The 19,024-nt window shown below is 63.8% G+C and overlaps 1 protein-coding gene across 1 annotated transcript; it reads right to left on the bottom strand.

Moving 5' to 3' along the window:
• Positions 1-396: 396 nt before the first annotated feature.
• On the bottom strand, positions 397-17,994 carry LOC122102546 (voltage-dependent calcium channel subunit alpha-2/delta-4-like; the record flags this gene model as incomplete). The annotated part of the gene is made up of 19 exons (XM_042673285.1): positions 17,804-17,994; positions 15,574-15,655; positions 14,738-14,854; positions 14,549-14,608; positions 13,711-13,873; positions 13,115-13,246; positions 10,689-10,740; positions 9,946-10,096; positions 9,513-9,587; positions 8,326-8,415; positions 8,089-8,202; positions 7,342-7,420; positions 6,016-6,149; positions 5,050-5,127; positions 3,595-3,675; positions 2,361-2,435; positions 1,979-2,065; positions 1,739-1,816; positions 397-455 (listed from the first exon to the last, which is right to left on the bottom strand). Coding segments are annotated over exons 1-19 (1,898 nt in total), but the record flags the coding sequence as incomplete, so codon positions are not given.
• Between the last annotated feature and the right edge of the window lie 1,030 nt (positions 17,995-19,024).

Here is a 19,024-nt window from a genome sequence, read left to right on the forward strand (position 1 = left end):
GCCACCCTGCCCGTCACAGCCCGTCTTCATGAGAAGGTTCTAGAAATCCCAGGGAGCACCAGCCCCCTGGGCTATCACAACCCCTGGAGGGGTGACGTCTCACTGGGGAGCAACAGAGGCAAAGATCTGTACCAGGAGACCACCCGTGTACCCCCTCCTCCCCAGCCCTGCCAGGAAGTAGCCGCCATCCACCCCCCCCCCCACAAGACACAGAGTGGTCAAGGCGCTCCACTAAGGTCACTCAGGCTCCGAGTGGTGGAGTCGAGATTGAGGCCGGCAGGACTTAGCTAGTCTGGTAAGGAGGCCTAGACCTGGTTTCTGGAAAATTCCCACAACACGGCCAACCCGTGCTGTCGTCCAAGCCTGGAAGTTCCCCCCACCTCCCCAGCTCCTCACCTGAAAGGGGTCTCCTTGATGTCTGTGAAGAAGTAGTCGTTGGTCAGGAAGAGGATGCGCTTCTGGAGGACAGGGCAGGAAGGACAGGGTGCTGACCGGGGGCGGGGGAGGCTGCCGGGGCCGGCCTGGCTCTCCCCTGACCACAGCCATGCGCCGTCCGACCCCCGAGGGGGGACCTGCCTGGGCGCGGGGGGCGCAGGTCCACACCCGCCCCGTGGGGGGTTGCTGCCGGCGCTACCAGCTCCCCACCGCGGGAGGGGATATCCCAACAATGGCGGCATCGCCAACATCCCGTCCACCCCCCCTCCCCCCACGTCCATCCACCCCCTCCCCCATGTCCGTCCATCCCCCCTCCCCCATGCCCGTCCATCCCCCTCCCCCAGTCCATCCACCCCCTCCCCCACATCTGTCCATCCCCCTCCCCCAGTCCATCCACCCCCTCCCCCACGCCCATCCATTCCCCTCCCCCCATGGTCCATCTACCCCCCTCCCCCAACGCCCGGTCCACCCCCCTCCCCCCCATGTCCATCCACCCCCTCCCCCCAACGCCCGTCCACCCCCCCTCCCCCCATGTCCGTCCATCCCCCTCCCCCATGTCCGTCCACCCCTCCCCGATGTCCGTCCACCCCCTTCCCCCATGTCCGTCCATCCCCCTCCCCCACGCCTGTCCATCCCCCTCCCCCCACATCTGTCCATCCCTCCCCCACATCCGTCCATCCCCCTCCCATGTCCGTCCATCCCCCTCCCCCCACGCCCGTCCATCCCCCTCCCCCCAACATCTGTCCACCCCCTCCCCCCACATCGGTCCATCCCCCTCCCCCCACTCCCATCCATCCCCCTCCCCCCACATTTTGTCCACCCCTCCCCCACATCCGTCCATCCCCCTCCCCCATGTCCGTCCACCCCCTTCCCCCACATCCGTCCATCCCCCTCCCCCCATGTCCGTCCATCCCCCTCTCCCCACATCTGTCCATCCCCCTCCCCCCATGTCTGTCCATCCCCCCTCCCCATGTCCGTCCATCCCCTCCCCCACATCCGTCCATCCCCTCCCCCACATCCGTCCATCCCCCTCCCCCCATGTCTGTCCATCCCCCTCCCCCATGTCCGTCCATCCCCTCCCCCATGTCCATCTATCCCCCTCCCCCGCCCGACATCCCCCTCCCTCCAAGGCTGTGTGCCCTGGGCGGCGCTGCCCCTCCCTGGGTGGCGGGCAGTCCCTCCCGCCAGGCCAGCTCCGGCCCTCGGGTTGCAGCCAGCATCGGGTCCCAAGCTGTCCTCAGCCGGGGGCGGCCAGCCCTCCCAGGCCTTCCCTTTGACCCCAGCCCGGCTCCACTGCCCGCGCCTCACCCCTCTGTCCCAGCGGGACCTTCACGCTCATGTTCAGAGAGCCCGTCTCCCGGTTGATCATGGCGGTCCGCAGCTGGGAGAGCAGAGAGTGGCTGTTAGGTCCTTGGCCGGGCCTGGAGGGGGCCGGGACAGCTGTACGTACCAGCTCACCAGGGACCCCTGGATAGATCACTGAACCCCCCCCCACACACACACGGTTTGTTGGGTGAACCGGAGTGGCCGGTTTCCCACTCACGGCTTCGGCCTGGTCTTCCCACTCCACCTCGGAGAGGTCCACGCTGTTGTAGTTGGGCTTGGGCTTCAGCTTCTTCCCCTCCCTGTACTGGGGGGGGTCGGGGGAGGGGGAGGCCGGGTGGGCACACAGCCCAGAGCCCACTCCTGCCCCCCCCCAGCCTTCCCAGCGAGACTCCTGGACCCCAGGCGATCTCAGCAGCGTCCTAACCTGCCCCCAGCGGGGGCGCCCCGGCCCCTCAGAGCAGAGCCACAGTTCCAGGCTGCCATGGAGGCCGGGGACTCCGCACGGCTGCTGACCTAAGCTGATTCTGGGAGCTTTGCAGCCCATCCGTCCTTCCCTGTCTTCGCGTCCATACCCCAAGGCAAATCGGCTGTGTACCTACCAGGGGCCGGAGGTCCGGGTGCGAGAGGATGTACCCGTTGTTAGTGTTCAGGAAGGCGTAGCCGTGCACCCCAAGCTGCAAGGCCGGAGTGGGGTGTCAGGTGTTTGTGATGGTGACCAGAGGTGTGTGTGTGTGTGTGCGTGTGTGTGTGGGTGTGTGCGTGTGTGTGCGTGTGTGTGTGGGTGTGTGCGTGTGTGTGTGTGCGTGTGTGTGTGTGCGTGCGTGTGTGTGCGTGCGTGTGTGTGTGCGTGTGTGTGTGTGCGTGTGCGTGCGTGTGTGTGTGCGTGTGTGTGTGCGTGCGTGTGCGTGTGTGCGTGTGCGTGCGCGTGTGTGTGTGTGTGTGTGTGTGTGTGTGTGTGTGTGTGTGTGGTGTTCTGGGGCTTGGACTCAGGGCCTCGGCCCTGTCCCTGAGCTTATTTTTTCTCTCATGGCTAGTGCTCTACCACTCAGAGCCACAGCTATACTTCCAGCTATTTTGGTGGTTTATTGGAGATCAGAGTCTCATGGACTTTCCTGCCCCGGCTGGCTTTGAACCGAGATCCTCAGATCTCAGCCTCCTGAGTAGCTGGGATGACAGGCGTGAGCCATCGGTGCCTGGCAGTGATGTCTTTGAAAGAGTGGTCTATCTCAGCCAAGGCCATGGCTCTGCCCCTGGGCTCCGAGTCTCCAGATGCCCAGGGCCTTGCCCATGACGGCTCCACCCTCCTAGGCACATTCTGGGCCCCTCCGTGATGTCACCATGACACAGCAGGGCAGGGACAGGCAGGCTGAGAAACAGAGGCACCGGGTGGAGAAAGGACTTGCGAAGGCCACGGACCTGTTATGGTTGGGGTTGGCAGAGGGCCGGGAAGACGAGCTACAATCGACCGTGATGTCACCCCACCCGCCTGGGACCAGGTTGGGGGACTGTCCCAGCTCGGGCCAGGTGGCCACCGCCCGCCGAGGCGGGAGCTGGAAGGTCCCCAGAGGCCCAACTGTTGGGGCCACCGGCTCCAGGCCCTGCTGGCGGAGCACTGAGGATGGGAGGCCGAGTGGGAGGGGGTTAGGCCACTGGGGCTCTGCTCTGGAAGGGGAAGCGAGACTCCGGCCCTTCCGGCTTGACCTGGGGTAATGGCCGTGCCCCAGGGCCACGACACCAGAGATCCGAACCCTGAGCCCAATCCACCCGTCGCTCCTCTGAAGTCGGGCTCCGCGCCGTGACTGCCGCGGCCCCTGAGCCCCCGCCCGGGCTCACCTTGTAGCGGGGTGCCAGCTTCATGAGCTCCCGCAGGGTCACATCGCAGCCCACCACACCCAGCAGGATGCCGTGGGCCCGCTGCAAAGAAGATCCCGCGCCGGGGTACTGAGCGCCAAGCACCCGGGAGGCCTCCCCAAAGCCCGCCCACACGCGCCTCGCCAGAACCTTCCCCTCTAGGTCCCCTCGGGGCTGAGATCCTTGGAGGAAAACTCTGGAAGCTGCCAGAGGAATTCCCGGGAGCCCGCTCAGCAGCTGGGAGATTAATGGCGGGCGTTAATATTTAAGTGCTGGTATTTAAGTGCAACACAAAGCGGAATGAAATATTCATCTTTGCAGCAGAGCCCAGGCACCCTGTCGCATGAGGGCTCCAGGTGGAGGCCGGAACGTTCTAGAAATTCCCTCCAAGAAGCCCTGGCTAACACGTTAGAGTCTGCCCGGCTTGGTAGGCTAAGGGCACCTTTGCTGGGGGGCTGGAGGGGACCCCTTTGGTCAGGTGTCCCCCAGACAGTGGTCCCAAGGGGGAGACAGGGCAGGGTGAGCTGAATCGCTGGAGGAGATTCGGGCCAGTCCAGCCCCTCCCCCACAATGCATCACTGCAAACCGCTGTCCACTGAGGGACCTCACACCCCACCTCACACCCCGCTGCCCACTGAGGGATCTCACACCTCACACCTCACACCCCGCTGCCCACTGAGGGACCTCACACCCCACCTCACACCCCGCTGCCCACTGAGGGACCTCACACCCCACCTCACACCCCGCTGCCCACTGAGGGATCTCACACCTCACACCCCGCTGCCCACTGAGGGACCTCACACCCCACCTCACACCCCCACCTCACACCCTGCTGCCCACTGAGGGACCTCACACCCCACCTCACACCCCCACCTCACACCCTGCTGCCCACTGAGGGACCTCACACCCCCACCTCACACCCTGCTGCCCACTGAGGGACACCACACCCCTCCCAGCATTGGCCTGGGACCCCTGGCGTCTGCTGTGGAAGGGCTGTGGACCCCTGGCGTCTGTCTGCTATGGACAGGGCTGTGGACCCCTGGCGTCTGTCTGCTGTGGACAAGGCTGTGGACCCCTGGTGTCTGCTGTGGAAGGGCTGTGGACCCCTGGCGTCTGCTGTGGACAGGGCTGTGGACCCCTGGTGTCTGCTGTGGAAGGGCTGTGGACCCCTGGTGTCTGTCTGCTGTGGAAGGGCTGTGGACCCCTGGCGTCTGTCTGCTGTGGAAGGGCTGTGGACCCCTGGCGTCTGTCTGCTGTGGAAGGGCTGTGGACCCCTGGCGTCTGTCTGCTGTGGAAGGGCTGTGGACCCCTGGCGTCTGCTGTGGACAGGGCTGTGGACCCCTGGTGTCTGCTGTGGACAGGGCTGTGGACCCCTGGCGTCTGCTGTGGACAGGGCTGTGGACCCCTGGAGTCAGGATAGATCCGGACGTCACTCACGGTCTCGTTCTTTTTGCTGAAGACTGGCATGGCCACCGTGGTCAGGAGGGTCAGGCTCTGTGCCTTCGAGGTGAAGAGCTGCCAGGGAGGAGGGCGGAAGTGGCGGTCAGGGGAAGGGGTGAGGGGAGGGGTCAGGGGAGGGAGGTCAGGGGATCGGGGTTTCAGATGATGGGGGTGCGGGTGATGGGGGTCAGGGGATATGGGTCAGGGGATGGGGGGGTCAGGGGATGGGGGTTTGGGTGATGGGGGGTCAGAGGATGGGGGGTCATGGGATGTGGGTCAGGGGATGGGGGGTCAGGGGATGAGGGGTCAGTGGACTGGGTGTCAGGGGATGGGGAGGTCAAGGGATGGGGGGGTATGTGGATGGGGGATCGGGCATGGGGGTTTCAGAGGACTGAGGGTGAAGGGATAGGGGGTCAGGGGATGGGGGGGTCAGGGGATGGGGGGCCAGGGGATGGGGGGAGGGGATGGGTGTCAGGGGATGGGGAGGTCAAGGGATGGGGGGTGGGTGGATGGGGGATCGGGCATTGGGGTTTCAGGGGACTGGGGGTGAGGGGATGGGGGTGAGGGGATGGGGGGTGAGGGGATGGGGATCAGGGGATGGGGGTCAGGGGATGGGGGGTCAGAGGACTTGTAGGGTAGGTGGCCTGGGGGCTGTGGCTTTGCTGCCTCACACCACAGTATGGAGTTCAGCTCTGAACATCACCCCCAGGTCCTGCTCTCGGCCTCCAGGCCCCGCCCATCCCTCTAGGCTCCTCCCCCAGGTCCCGCCCCAGCCCCCACCCCACTCCCAGGCCCCACCCAGGCCTCCAGGCCCTACCCCAGGCCCCGCCCACCCCAGGCCCCGCCCCAGGCCCCACCCAGGCCTCCAGGCCCCGCCCCAGCCCTGCCCCAGACCTCCAGGCCCCACCCTAGGCCTCCAGGCCCCGCCCCAGGCCCCGCCCCACCCCAGGCCCCCAGGCCCACCTTGCTGTCCATGTAGGCTTCTGTCCAGATGACATCGTGGTCGTGGTTGATGACCATGGGGCGGCTGAGCACGTGCAGGTACTCCATGACACTCTCCTGGGCGTCGGCCAGTGTGGAGATCTGGGTGTAGTAGCCTGGGGGGGGCGGGCATGGTTGTGGACAGAGGGGAGCAGGGCAGGCCCCCGCAGGGCCATGTCCCCCCCCAGCTGCCCATCGCTCTCAGCCGCCTCCCAGGGTCATGCGTGGCCCTGGGCCAGGGTTCCCCCATGCCTGAACTTGGGGGTCCCGAGGGATGGGGGAAGGGGGGTCCCAGGAGCCTCGTCTCCTCCTGGAGCCTCCTCTAGGGCCTGTCCTCAGCATCCGGCCAAAGATGGCCACTCGCACCCCCATTTCCTCAGCCTCCTCCGTGCCTTCTTAGGGGGCCAGATGGTGAGAAGGACAAAGGCCTCTCAGGCTGCCTCGCTGGGCTCCCTGCTCCTCACGCTCCTGACTCAGACCCCGGCGCACGCCCGCCCCTCCGGGAAGGCCCCCTCGCTGGTCCTGCCCGCTGTCCACTTCCAGAGCCTCGGACAGTGCCAGGGGCACGGTCGATGCTCTGTGAAATCGCGTGGACTCAGCAGAGCCTGTGTGGGCACCGGAAACCCGGGCGAGGGGTCTGGCCAAGAGAGAAAGGAGAACCGTGCAGAAAACACCATTCCTGCCCGGTGCGGTGGTGCCTGGTGCCATGGTGCATGCCTGTACCGGCGCTCGGGAGGCAGAGGCAGGAGGATCACAGTGGGGGGAGGGGGGAGAAGGGAGGAGGGAAGGGGGGAGGGAAGGGATGACCCTTTGCTTTTGTCTTTGACCAGCATCAATAGGAATGAAGGAGGATGTCACAGAGCTGACACTGGAAATGTGAATCTCCTCCTCCTCCTCCTCCTCCTCCCTTCCTCCTCTTCCCTCGGTTTGAGCTCAGAGTGGTTCACTGGAGACAAGAGTCTCGTGTGGGCTGTTTTCAAACTGCAGGTGTCAGGGCTGAGCCTCCTGAGCAGCCCCTGGTGAGCAGCTAGGGACCCACGGGCAGGAAGGTCGCAGCACCTCAGGGGATGCCTTCTCCATTGGCCAGAGAGGTGTCGTTCTCAGCCTGGCCCCTGCTCCCTGGGCAGAGGCCTCCCGGGCCCGTGGGCGGGGTCGGCGTCCGCGGGGCTGGGCACGGGCTGGGGCCCTTCGCCCGGTGCAGGCTCACCCCTGCTCCCTGGGCAGAGGCCTCGCAGGCCCCGTGGGGCTGGGCACGGGCGTCTGTGGGGCTGGGCATGGGCTGCGGCCCTTCGCTCGGTCCAGGCTCACCTTTGTTGTTGCAGGCGATCCTCTTCATACGATCCGCAAAGGTCACCTCTCTCCCAATGAGGTACGTGAAAACCCGGACCTGCCCACAAGACAGCACAGTAGGGCTGGGGCCGTGGCTGGGGCCGTGGCTGGAGCTCTGGCTGGGGGCCGTAGCTGGGGCCGTGGTTGGGGGCTGTGGCTGGGGCCCTGGCTGGGGGCCCTGGCTGGGACCATGGCTGGGACCATGGCTGGGGGCCCTGGCTGGGGCCGTGGCTGGGGGTCCTGGCTGGGGCTGTGTCTGGGGGCTGTGTCTGGGGCTGTGGCTGTGTCTGGGGGCTGTGGCTGTGGCTGGGGCCGTGGCCGTGGCTGGGGGCCATGGCTGGGGGCCGTGGCTGGGGGCTGTAGCTGGGGGTCCTGGCTGGGACCGTGGCTGGGGCCCCTGTCCGGGTGTTCAGCCTGGCTCGGGCCCGGGCTCTCCGTCACATCCTGCTTCTGGTCCAGGAGGAGCCCAGGGCCTGGGCAGCAGTCAAGCCTGCCGCACAGCTCTCCGGGGCTGGGGCTCTGCCTGGGTTCCAGGCCATGGGCCCTGGCTTCCTGCCGGCCTCCATCCCACAGCCCCCCCCCCCCCCCGATGGGGGACACCCCCTGCAGGATGCAGGTGCGGGTCTAGAGGGAAGATCTGAGGGTGCGTGGGGCGTCCCTCGGCTGTTCGCCCAGGGCCGGGCGGGGCCCCCTCTCCTGGGGTCACCCAGCCTCCAGCGGGGTCACCTTGCGGTCGGGTGCATTGTACTTCTCCAGCACCGGCTCGTAGTCCTCCACGGCGCCGTCGGTGATGAGCATGACGGCCTGGTTACAGAGGCTGCCCCGCCCGGCCTCCCGGGACTGTGTGGGCAGAGGGGGCGCTGGGCAGGGCACGCAGCGGCCGGCAGGGCACGGGCAGGCAGGGCACGGCCTCCTCCCCCTCCCGCCCCCACCGCTCCCCCGGGACATGGCCAGCTGCTGCACCTGCTTCAGGATCTGGAAGGCTTCGGTCAGGGCCTGGCTCACGACTCCCACACCCTTGACCATCAGCTCATCCACCAGCTGCTTGAAGTGCTGTGGGAGCATCGCTAGCATTGGCCAGGACTCGGAGAGGGACGTGCGGGTGGGAACGCCTCTCTGGGGACACAGGGGTGACGTCCCCGGGGCTGGGCCTACGGTGGACGCGTCTCAAATGCCCTGGGTAAGCTCGGCTCGGGACAAGCCACACGCACAGTACTCTGGGACAGGCTCAGTCAGCCCGGCTCCTCGCACCCAGCTCTGAGTGGGGAGACCGGAGGAGCCCGAGGCCGAAGTCGGGCTCAGGGGACCCCAGCCGGCTAGTCACAGAGGACACAGGCAATCTCTTTTACAAAGTGTCATGGCCGTGTGTCGGTGGCTCCCAGTTACACAGGAGGCTGAGATCTGAGGATCACAGTTCAAAGCCAGCCTGGGCAGGGAAGTCTGAGACTCCTATCTCCAACCAGCAAAAAGCTAGTTGTGGAGCTGTGGCTCAAATGGTAGAGCACCACCCTCAAGTTAAAAAAAAAAAAACAATCTGAGGCACAGCGCCCAGGCCTTGAGTTCAAGTCCCAGGAGGGGCACACACACTAAATGCCATGCTGTCTTCTTTAGCCTTTTATCAGAGAAAGGGCCCCAGCCTGTGGGATGAAGGCCAGGGGGCGAGGAGGCCGTGGGGGAGTCCGGAGGGGGGCGAGGAGGCCGTGGGGGAGGCCGGGGGGGCGAGGAGGCCTGTCGGGGAGGCCGTGGGGGGGCGAGGAGGCCGTGGGGGAGGCCGTGGGGGGGGGGGCGAGGAGGCCTGTGGGGAAGGCCGGGGGGCGAGGAGGCCGTGGGGGAGGCCGGGGGGGGCAAGGAGGCCGTGGGGGAGGCCGTGGGGGGGCAAGGAGGCCGTGGGGAAGGTCGGGGGGGTGAGGAGGCCTGTGGGGAAGGTCGGGGGGGCGAGGAGGCCGTGGGGGAGGCCGTGGGGGGCGAGGAGGCATGTGGGGGAGTCCAGGGGGCGAGGAGGCCGTTGGGGAGCCGGGGGGAGGGGCGAGGAGGCCTGTGGGGGAGGCCGGGGGGGGCGAGGAGGCCGTGGGGGAGGCCGGGGGGGGCGAGGAGGCCGTGGGGGAGGCTGGGCCCAGGTTTCCAGGGAGGGCGGGGACCGGCACACCCACCTCACGATTGTCCCGGTCGGCCTGGACGAGGGTGCCCTTGAAGCAGGGCTCCAGGTAGTGGACGTACTCGTTGTACTGGGTGTGGAGAGGGGTGTGGTCAGCGGGCCTCGGGCCTCGAGGGCCAGGTCTCCACCCGCAGGGCTGCTGTCCTGGGGCCAGGGAGCTGGGGAGGGCAGGCTGGTGGGCGGGCGGGAGGGCAGGGAGGAGGGCAGGGAGGAGGGCAGGGGGAGGGCAGGGAGGAGGGCAGGGAGGAGGGCGGGCAGGAGGGCGGGGAGGAGGGCGGGGAGGCGGGCAGGCTGGCGTGTGGGTGGGTGGGTGGGGAGGGCAGGAGAGCAGGACGGCGGGCAGGCGGGAGGGCAGGCGGGAGGGAGGGAGGGCAGGCGGGAGGGAGGGAGGGCAGGCGGGAGGCCAGGGAGCTGGCGCCAGCAGTCACCGCGATGATGTTGAGGAAGTCATTCTCGCCCAGTGTGTCCAGGATGGTGGTGACCGTATGCTTGGCAATGGCCAGCCTCAGCCCCTTCATGCTGCCGCTCACGTCCACCAGCACCACCAGGTCCTTGGGGGAGGTGGCTGCCTGTATGTACCTGAGGGGGGAGGGGGAGCGGGTGAGAGAGAGGAGAGAGGGGGAAAGGGAGAGGGAAAGAGAGGAAGAGAGAGGGAGAAAGAGAGGAGAGAGAGGGAAAGGGAGAGGGAAAGAGGATTGGGAGAGAGAGAGAGAGAGAGAGAGAGGGAGAGGGAGGGAGAGAGCGAGGCCTGTCCAAGCCCTGCCTGCAAACCCCAGGACCACCAGAGGGGAGGAGGGAAGAAGGAAGGAAGGAAGGAAGGAAGGAGCAGAGAAGGGAGGGAGGGAGGGAGGGAAGAGAGAAGGAAGGAAGGAAGGAGGAAGACCAGAGCGGGGACAGCCATCTAGCCCAGAGCCCCGCTTGTTCCTGTGTGGACTCCGGCCCGGAGCGGGGAAGCTCAGGGCGCCTGATGGGTGCCAGGCTTCGCGTGCCTTGGTGGTCGGCGCCTGGAGCTGCTCTGGGCGGCGTGGCCGGGCACGGGCACACCTGGAGTGATGGCGTGGTGCAGGGCCAACTTCCCTCGCCCAGGGTCAGGAGCAGGAAGGAGAGGGACGGAGGTGTTGGGGGCCACGCAGACCCCAGAGGCCATACGAAGGGCCCTGCTAGCGCTCACCAGCCCCGGTTCCGGCAATCGAAGGCGTTCTCATCAGGCGTCCATTTTATACCTGCGGGACGGGGATACAGACAGGCTCTCCTCCAGCCCAGAGGCCCTCCCGTCATCATGACCCCCAGGGCTGAGGGGGAGGAGTAAGACCAGATTCACAGACAGAAACCATCCAGGGGCAGCGCTGGGGAGTGGCCCGAGAAGCTCAGCGGGCACTGCTGCTCCAGCCACGCTTCCAGCCCTTCCGGTTCTGATTGCCTTTGAGTTGGTGTCAACCTGGACCCTAATCCTCCTATTTGTGCCTCTCCCCATAGCTGGATGGCTGGTGTGTATCAGTCACAATGCTCAGGTGTGTGTGTGTGTGTGTGTGTGTGTGTGTGAGACTTGGGCCCTTGTACTCAGATTTTTTTTTTCTCTCATAGCTGGTGCTTTACTATTTGAGCCATGACCCCAGTGCGAATGTCCAGGTTGTTATGGCCAGGTACAAAATATAGACTAGGAGTGCACAATAAATAGGTGGATGCAAAATGGCTTCTCAATTTAGGGTGCTATTGGGCGATGGAGGACCCACTGGGGGTGTGGCTTCATGGGAAGAAGTTAGGTCACTGGGGGTGGGACCCAGTGGGAGGAAGTTAGGTTGCTGGGGGTGGGACCCAGTGGGAGGAAGTTAGGTCATTGGGGGTGGGATGGAGTGGAAGGAAGTTAGGTTATTGGGGGGTGGGACCCACTGAAAGGAAGTTAGGTCATTGGGGGTGTGGCTTCATGGGAAGAAGTTAGGTCACTGGGGGGTGGGACCCAGTGGGAGGAAGTTAGGTCATTGGGTTGGGGCCCCTAACTGAAGTTATTTCTGGAGGTGGCAGGGACCAAGGTCCCTGTCTCCCCCTTTCTCTTTTCCCTCTGGGAGCCAGGCATTGAAGACTAGGACACCGAGGAACAGCTGCACCTGCGGGGGCCCTGTGAGGAACTGTGTGCGTGGCCACGAGAAGAGTCTCAGAAGGCCAGAGAAGCCGGGAAAACCAACAATTCAGGATGACCTTCAATGCAGACACTATAAAACCAGAACCAGACCCAAACCAACCACAGCAACATAGTTCTGGAGAAAGTCTGATCTCCAGAAGGACCGCCACACGATTAACGTGCCCATCGGGGGCTTCGATAAAGCCACCCACACAGCCAAGATATCCATAAACACATGAGCTGGGTGGAGGAAGGAACGCAGCGATGGGAAGGGGGAGGTGCTCACGCAGGGACAGACACAAGAAATGCCAGCTGGAAACTCAGTAACTGAAATGAAACATCGCTAGAAGGATTCAGAGGAAGGTCTGAGCCGGCAGGAAAGCGCGTCAGGGGCACCAGTGCCAGGGCTGCGCCTGCCTGAGCCTGACGGACAGAAAGGAGGACGGCAGAAGACCGGCCGGAGCCTGGGAGCTGTCACCATGTGCACCAACATCCCTGCTCCAGGAGCCCAGGGAGAGAAGCGGAAGAGAGATGGGCAGAGGCCGCGCTTGATGACTTAACGGCCCAGATGGAGACCCTGGCTACAAACGCCCAAAGTGTCCAGCAAACGCTGGAGTGAGGTGGATGTGAAGAAGAGACAATGCTAAGGCACTTCCAGACACAAAAAGCAAAGGGAGCACGGATCTTGGAAGACAGAAGCACTTGATGTGGATACGGGACCCTCAGTAAGACAATAAGCAGGGCTGGGCAGGTGGCTCAGTGGTAGAGCGCTCGCCTTGCATGCATGAGGCCCTGGATTCAATTCCTCAGCACCACATACACAGAGAAAGCCAGGCGTGGCGCTGTGGCTCAAATGGTAGAATGCAACATTGAGCAAAAGAAGCTTAGGGACGGCACCCAGGCCCTGAGTTCAAGCCCCAGGATGGCAAAAAAAAAAAAAAAAATAACACAAGATAATAAAGCAGTTTCTTCATCAGAAGGCAGTAGGCCGATATACTCAAAATTCGCATGTATGGAACTTAATGAAACCCATTAATTTATATAATATACAGGGTATACACTTTTTTTTCTAGATATACCTCTATTATCTATTTATCTATCTATATGGGTCTATCTGTAGATCAATTGATTATCTATCACCAATCTATCAACTATCAGTCTACCCTGTATCAATCTGCTCTCTGTAGATGGATCAATTCATCTATTTGGATCTATCTTCTATCTGTCCGTCTGTCATCTATCTAATGTCCGTGGTGGCTGACAAGTTCTTGAGACTCCTTGCGGCTGTCTGTGCGTGGTGGGGCGTGCCTGTCCTCAGGGCCTTGGAAATCAAAGTTGTTTCCGCGGTTCACTGGTTTGTTCTGCGGATCTTTACTGACTCGAGAGTGGACATTGGCGAGGGCTGGGCACACTCTGGCGGGGATTGGGGACTGACCCATCCCTCCCCAACTGCTCCTTCCCCGGGGCCGGCCGCTCACCCGGGTAGATCCTGAAGAACCCTGTGGCGCTGCCAAAGTACTGCCAGGTGAGTGTGGGGTCCCTCTGGAAGTTCTCCACGAACACAGGGTTCAGGGCCTCCGACATGTAGACTCCGTTCAGGATGTCCGGGTCTGGAAGGGAGGGGGAAGGGGTATGGGAACACTCTCATGGGTGGGGCAGCCCCAGGGAGGCCTCAGGATGGCCGCAGGGCACGGAGCCCGCCCCCTTGTAGCACATGCACCTTTGCTGTACACGCACCTTTGCTGTACACGCACTTTTGCTGTACACACACCTTTGTTGTACATGCACCTTTGTTGTACACACCTTTGTTGTACACGCACCCTTGTTGTACACGCACCCTCATTGTACATGCAACTTTGTTGTACATGGACCCTTGTTGTAATGCACCTTTGTTGCACACACACCCTTGTTGCACACGCACCCTTGTTGCACACGCACCCTTGTTGCACACGCACCCTTGTTGCACACGCACCCTTGTTGCACATGCACCCTTGTTGCACACGCACCCTTGTTGCACATGCACCCTTGTTGCACACGCACCTTTGTTGTACACACACTTTTGTTGCACACGTACCTTTGTTGTACACGTTGGTGGGCAGCTGCACGCTGCTGACCGAGGTGTTCACCCTGAGGTTGCTGAAGTGAGCATTGGACTCGAGGACGAACTCGGCGCCCAGCTCCACGAAGTTGCCTTTCTCGTCTCTCTCATTGATCAGGACCGAGTTGTAGTAGTCAAACTGAGGACGGGGCCCAGGAACACGGCCAGGGCAGGGGACAGGTGAAGTGAGGGGGGCGGGGAAGAACAGGTGGGGGAAGGGCGGAGGCCAGGCAGGGGGAGAGAGAAGGTGAAGTTGGGCGAGCTGGCGTGAGTACCCCCAGAGCCACCGGCTGCAGCGTTCTCTCTCTTCTGGTAACTGGATCGTAGGGTGCATGAGCTTGGTGTGTTTGGGGTTTGTTTTGTGCAGGTCCTGCGGCTTGAACTCAGGGCCTGGGCGCTGTTTCTGAGCTTGTCTTGCTCAAGGTTGGTGCTCCACAGCTGTACCATTAGAATTTCCAGCCCGGGCTGGCTTCAAACCACCATCCTCAGGCCTGGGCCTCCGGACCGCCAGGGTTACAGGTGTGGGCACCAGTGCTCGGCGTAAGGCTCGGGTTACTGTGACTTGTCACCACCTGAGCGGTGGGCAGACACAGGCTGGCAGTCTCAGGACGGACGGGGACCAGGGAGCAGCCTGTGGGGCCTCTGTCGGTCCCCTCAGCGTGCTGGGGACCCAGGCAGGCCCGGGCCTCCGCTGCTCAGGGCTCCATCCTACTTCACGGTGAGTTCAAGCCCCTGAGCCAAGGCCCCGTCCCCAGCTCCCGGTCTCCCCCCATCTCTGCCCCCCCCAACTCCAGCCACAGAGAAGAAGACTCACCACCAGGGATGCGTTGAACTCGTGGTTCAGGTCAGCTTCCTCTGCAGCCTCGACCAGACTCTAAGGCGGGAAAGAAGGGGTGACCTTGAAATCCCACCCCGGCCAGGTCAGGGGAGGGGCGGGAGGAGGTAGGGGCAGGGGCTGGAGGGGGGGCAGGGGCAGGGCAGGGGCAGGGGTGGGCGGCCCCACCTGCACGGCCTCCACTTTCCTCCGCAGCATGGCCTCCATGTCCCTGGAGAACTTCTTCACTAGCTCCAGACCGTCCACCTCCTGGATCTTCAGGCTGGGCTCCGCGTCCCGGTATTGCTGTTGGGGGCACAGCAGGTGCCTCGGCTCTGTGCCCCAGGCCCGGGGCACCCCCGGGGCATACAGGAGACACCCGGCCTCCTCCCCAGAGCCCCTCCAGCGACGGCGAGCTGGCCTCCCTCCCCAGGCCCCGCGCAGCTCCTGCCAGAGGCCACAGCCCAGACAGCCTGGACCCCGGCTTGAGGAAACCTGGGGCCCTGCTGGGGTGGGGGGCTGTCCGGGGAGCGGGGTCCCCAGGAGGAGCGGGGCTGTGGGAGGGGTGTGGAGGCCTGTGGGTGCCCCATAGCCCAGATGCCAAGGCCCCGCTGCCCCCTGCCTGGTGCTGGGGCTGGGATAACAGTCCTGGAGGCTGGATGAGGAGGCGGTACGTCCATCTGTGTGGAAAGCGCCTCATCCATCAAGGGGTGCGGCCATGGAAATGGAACCCGAACCCGAACCCGAACCCAAACTGGAACCCGAACCCGAACCGAACCTGAACATGAACCCGACCCGGAACCCCAAACCGAACCCGAACCCGAACCCTAACCTGAAACGGAACCCAAACCCGAAACCGAACCCGATCCCTAACCCAAACCCGAAACTGAACCAGAACTCGAACCGGAACCCGAACCCGAACCAGAACCTTAAACCGAACCCAAACCCGAAGGTGGGGGCCCCTGCTTTCCTGCCAGGAAAGAGGCCCCAGCGGCCACCTGAGCACGTCCCCAGGGGTCACCGACCTTCTGCAACAGGAGGGAGCCAGAGTATTTAGTCACTGTGCGGTACAGGTCCTCGCCGAAGGTGTCAGCCCACAGCTTCACCCTGCGGGACCACCGGGGCGAGCTCACGGGCACGCACACATGACCCACACAGGGGCACTGGCGTGCACACGTGACCCATGTGAGCATGGGCATGCACATGTGTCCCTCCCTCATGCGAGCACGGGCCTACACACGGGCACATGTACCTGAGCGGCTTCCCCGCAGAGCCCAGCAGGGCTAGGCAGGGTGTGGCAGGGCAGCGTGGGGCGGGGCAGCCCCCTGCCCAGGGCCCTGAACCAAAGGCTGGGGCCAAGCTCCGGGACTCAGCTTTGCACCAGGAGAGGAGGGGGGCACAGGGCAGGATGGTGGGCAGGGCGGCCAGTGTGGGGACAACCCCAAGAATGAGAGGAGAGCTTTGGGCCAAATAAGCGGTCACTGCTGGTAACCTGTTCAAGGTCACTGGGACAGAAGGTTCAAGGTCACCAGGACTGAGAGTCCAAGGTCATCAGGACAGAGGATTCAAGAACATCAGGACAAAGGACTCAAGGTCACTGGGAAAAAGGTTCAAGCTCACTGAGCTAGATGTTGAAGGTCACTGGGGCTGAGAGTTTGAAGTCATCAGGACTAAGGATTCAAGGTCATCAGGACAGAGGGCTCAAGGTCACTGGGGATGGGGTTCAGGGTCGCTGGGGCTTCAATGTCACTGGGACTGAGTTCAAAGTTCTCAGGACTAAGGATTCAAGGTCACCAGAACAGAGGATTCAAGGTCACTGGGACAGAAAAGTCAAGGTCATTGGGACTGAAGGTTCAAAGTCACCAGGACTGAGGGTTCATGATCAGGGCAGAGGATTCAAGGTCACTGGGAGGTTGAAGGTCATTGGGACTGAGAGTTCAAAGTCATCAGGACTAGAGACTCAAGGTCATCAGGACAGAGGGTTCAGGGTCACTGGGACTGAGGGTTTAATGTCACCAAAACTGAGGGTTCAAGGTCACTGGAAAAAAGGTTCAAGGTCACTTGGATGGAGGTTGAAGGTCACTGGGATTGGGGGTTCAAGGTCACTGGGACAGCAATGGAAGCCCAGGGTCAGGTGGCCTGGGGTCGGGGAGGGCTTGGTGGTGACTTCTGGCACTCGTGGTGGCAGAAGACACCGCCCCCAGCAGGCAGCTGACGGGAGGCCCCGGAGGGAGCGCGGCCACTCGCCTGTGTGCCCACCAGGTCGGCCCCTCGGCCGCGCAGCCGGCGATCGTGGGGGGGTCTTACTCTGTGCCAGGGAATCAGCTGCACCCGTGTGAGGGGCGAGCGGGGAGGGAGGGCTGGAGGGGGGCTGGGAGCCCAGGGCCCACGAGAGGCTGTGGGGGGAGAGGTCGGGCTGTCACGGGGGAGCGTGGGAGGTGATGCTGGCCACGGATTTCCTGGCATCATCCAACGACACGGATGCTGCGGAAGGTCGGGGGTGGGGGCAAAGGTCACGCGGGCTCTGCTCTGCTTTCCCCGTCTGGCACCCTGCTACTGAGCACCACTGGGGCCGTGTGTGAGACAGGGTCTCCTTCCCTTTGCCCCAGGCTGCCCTCGAACTCCCCGCCTCCTGCCCCAGCCTTGAGTAGCTGGATCACAGTGGCTGCTGCCCTCCGGGCCCGGCCTTCTGCTCCTTGCCCGGCACCCTGGAATGCAGGTGGCTCTCACCCTCGCCTTCCATGCCATGCCGCGCCACGCCGCCCAGGCTGCGTGCTGCCCTGGCTCAGGGGGGCCAGGCTGCTGGGCCCAGACGGGGATCACTGCACTTCCACCAACTGCCCCTCTCCTCCACTTCCTCAACACCAGCGGGAGCCAGGGCCCCGGCCACTGAGGGGGGCGTCACTGAGCCCCATGTGACGGACAGCCTTGTGGGCCTGACCGTGGGGCTGGGCGGAGGGGGCTGGCGTGATCTCAGGGCCTAGGCTGGAGGAGAAGCAGCCCCGGGAGGCCGCACCTCTCCTGCCCGGTGGCACTGGCCAGAGAGGGAATGTGGCCGGGAAGGAGGCAGAACAGTCTGGAAGGAGGGTTGGGTGGCAGTGTGGATTATACATTTCCGAGGGAGCCATCGGCAGCAGCCGGGGCCAGATGATCCCCACAGGACAGCCATCCCGGCCCGCTGGCCTGGCGGTGGGGGGGGTGGGCGGGAGCAGAGGTGGGTTGTGGGGAGCGGGGTGCGGGGTGTGCGTGGCTTACGTTTCCAGAGGAATCTTGGCCTGGCCCTGTGCGGGGGTCAGGGTGGAGCTGGACAGCAGCCACAGCACCAGGACCGTCTTCCATAGGAGGGCCCTGGGCCCAGGAGGGCTGCGGCCCCTGCCAGGGCCCAGCGGGCAGCCGGGGCTCGGGAGGTGCTCGAGGCCGCACACGGGGACAGAGTAGAGGCCCATGAGTGCGTGCACGCCCCAGCAGTCTGGGCCTCGGGGTCCCCACGGCTAGAGGGGGGCTGTCTTGCTCGATGGCCTCTGAGGGGTTGGGACGATCCTGCCCCTCTAATCCCTCTGCCTCTCCTCTAATCCGGGCGGATTAGGCCATTGCCTGGCCCTCTGCAGCCAGCATGGCCTCTGCTTTAAAGAGGCAGCGCCTCTGGCCGCACCACACGGTGTTCGCAGCCATGCAGCATCCTCTCAGCCGGGACGGGGCCAAAGCAGAGTTGGGCACACCCCACCTGCCTGGCCATTCCCGACGTCGCCACGCGTGGGGGGTGTGGGCACAGGGACCTGGCTGACAGCTGTATGGGCTGGCCGCGTGCCTTGGTCCTGGGGTAGGGCCGGCTCTGGGGGCCTCATCACGTGGGTGCGCCCACCAGGGCGCATCGCCACGCCCTGGCCGCCACGGGAGAATGAGTCCGCACTGGGAGGGGCGCCTGGGCCTTTGGTCTACCTGGATCCGGCAGGCCGCGTTTCCAGTGATTTACTGCGATGGATGAGGTTGGCGCTGTTCTGAGGGAGGAAGCCCCATGCTTCCAGAGGTTTGTGTCTGAGGGCCGCTGCCCGGCTGTTCCACGCAGAAGGAACAGCCCATGAGCTCTACCCACGATTCCCTGCTGCAAACCAACTGGCAATGGAGACACTTCACACCTTCAAAGCTGTTTATTGCATTTTGAGTTGTTTTTTTAAGGCTGTGGTGGTTAGATCACGGATACTTTTAACTGTGGTCAGATGTGCGGGGCCAAGGCCATGCAGCACACCGCCCAGGGCCTGCAGCGCCATCTGCCACGTGCGTGTGCACATGCATGCGTGTGCTTATGTGTGCATGCATGCATGTCTGTGTTTGGTCCTGGGGCTTGAACCCAGGACCTGGGTTCTGTCCTTCAGTTTTACTCAAGGCTGGTGCTCTAACACTTGAGCCACAGCCTCACTTTCCACTTTTTTTAGTGGCTTACTGAAAATAAGAGTCTCAGGGACTCTCCTGCCCAGG

The sequence above is a fragment of the Dipodomys spectabilis genome, unplaced genomic scaffold (genome assembly GCF_019054845.1).
Source record: "Dipodomys spectabilis isolate Male_0828 unplaced genomic scaffold, ASM1905484v1 ptg000795l, whole genome shotgun sequence".
Lineage (NCBI taxonomy): Eukaryota > Metazoa > Chordata > Mammalia > Rodentia > Heteromyidae > Dipodomys > Dipodomys spectabilis.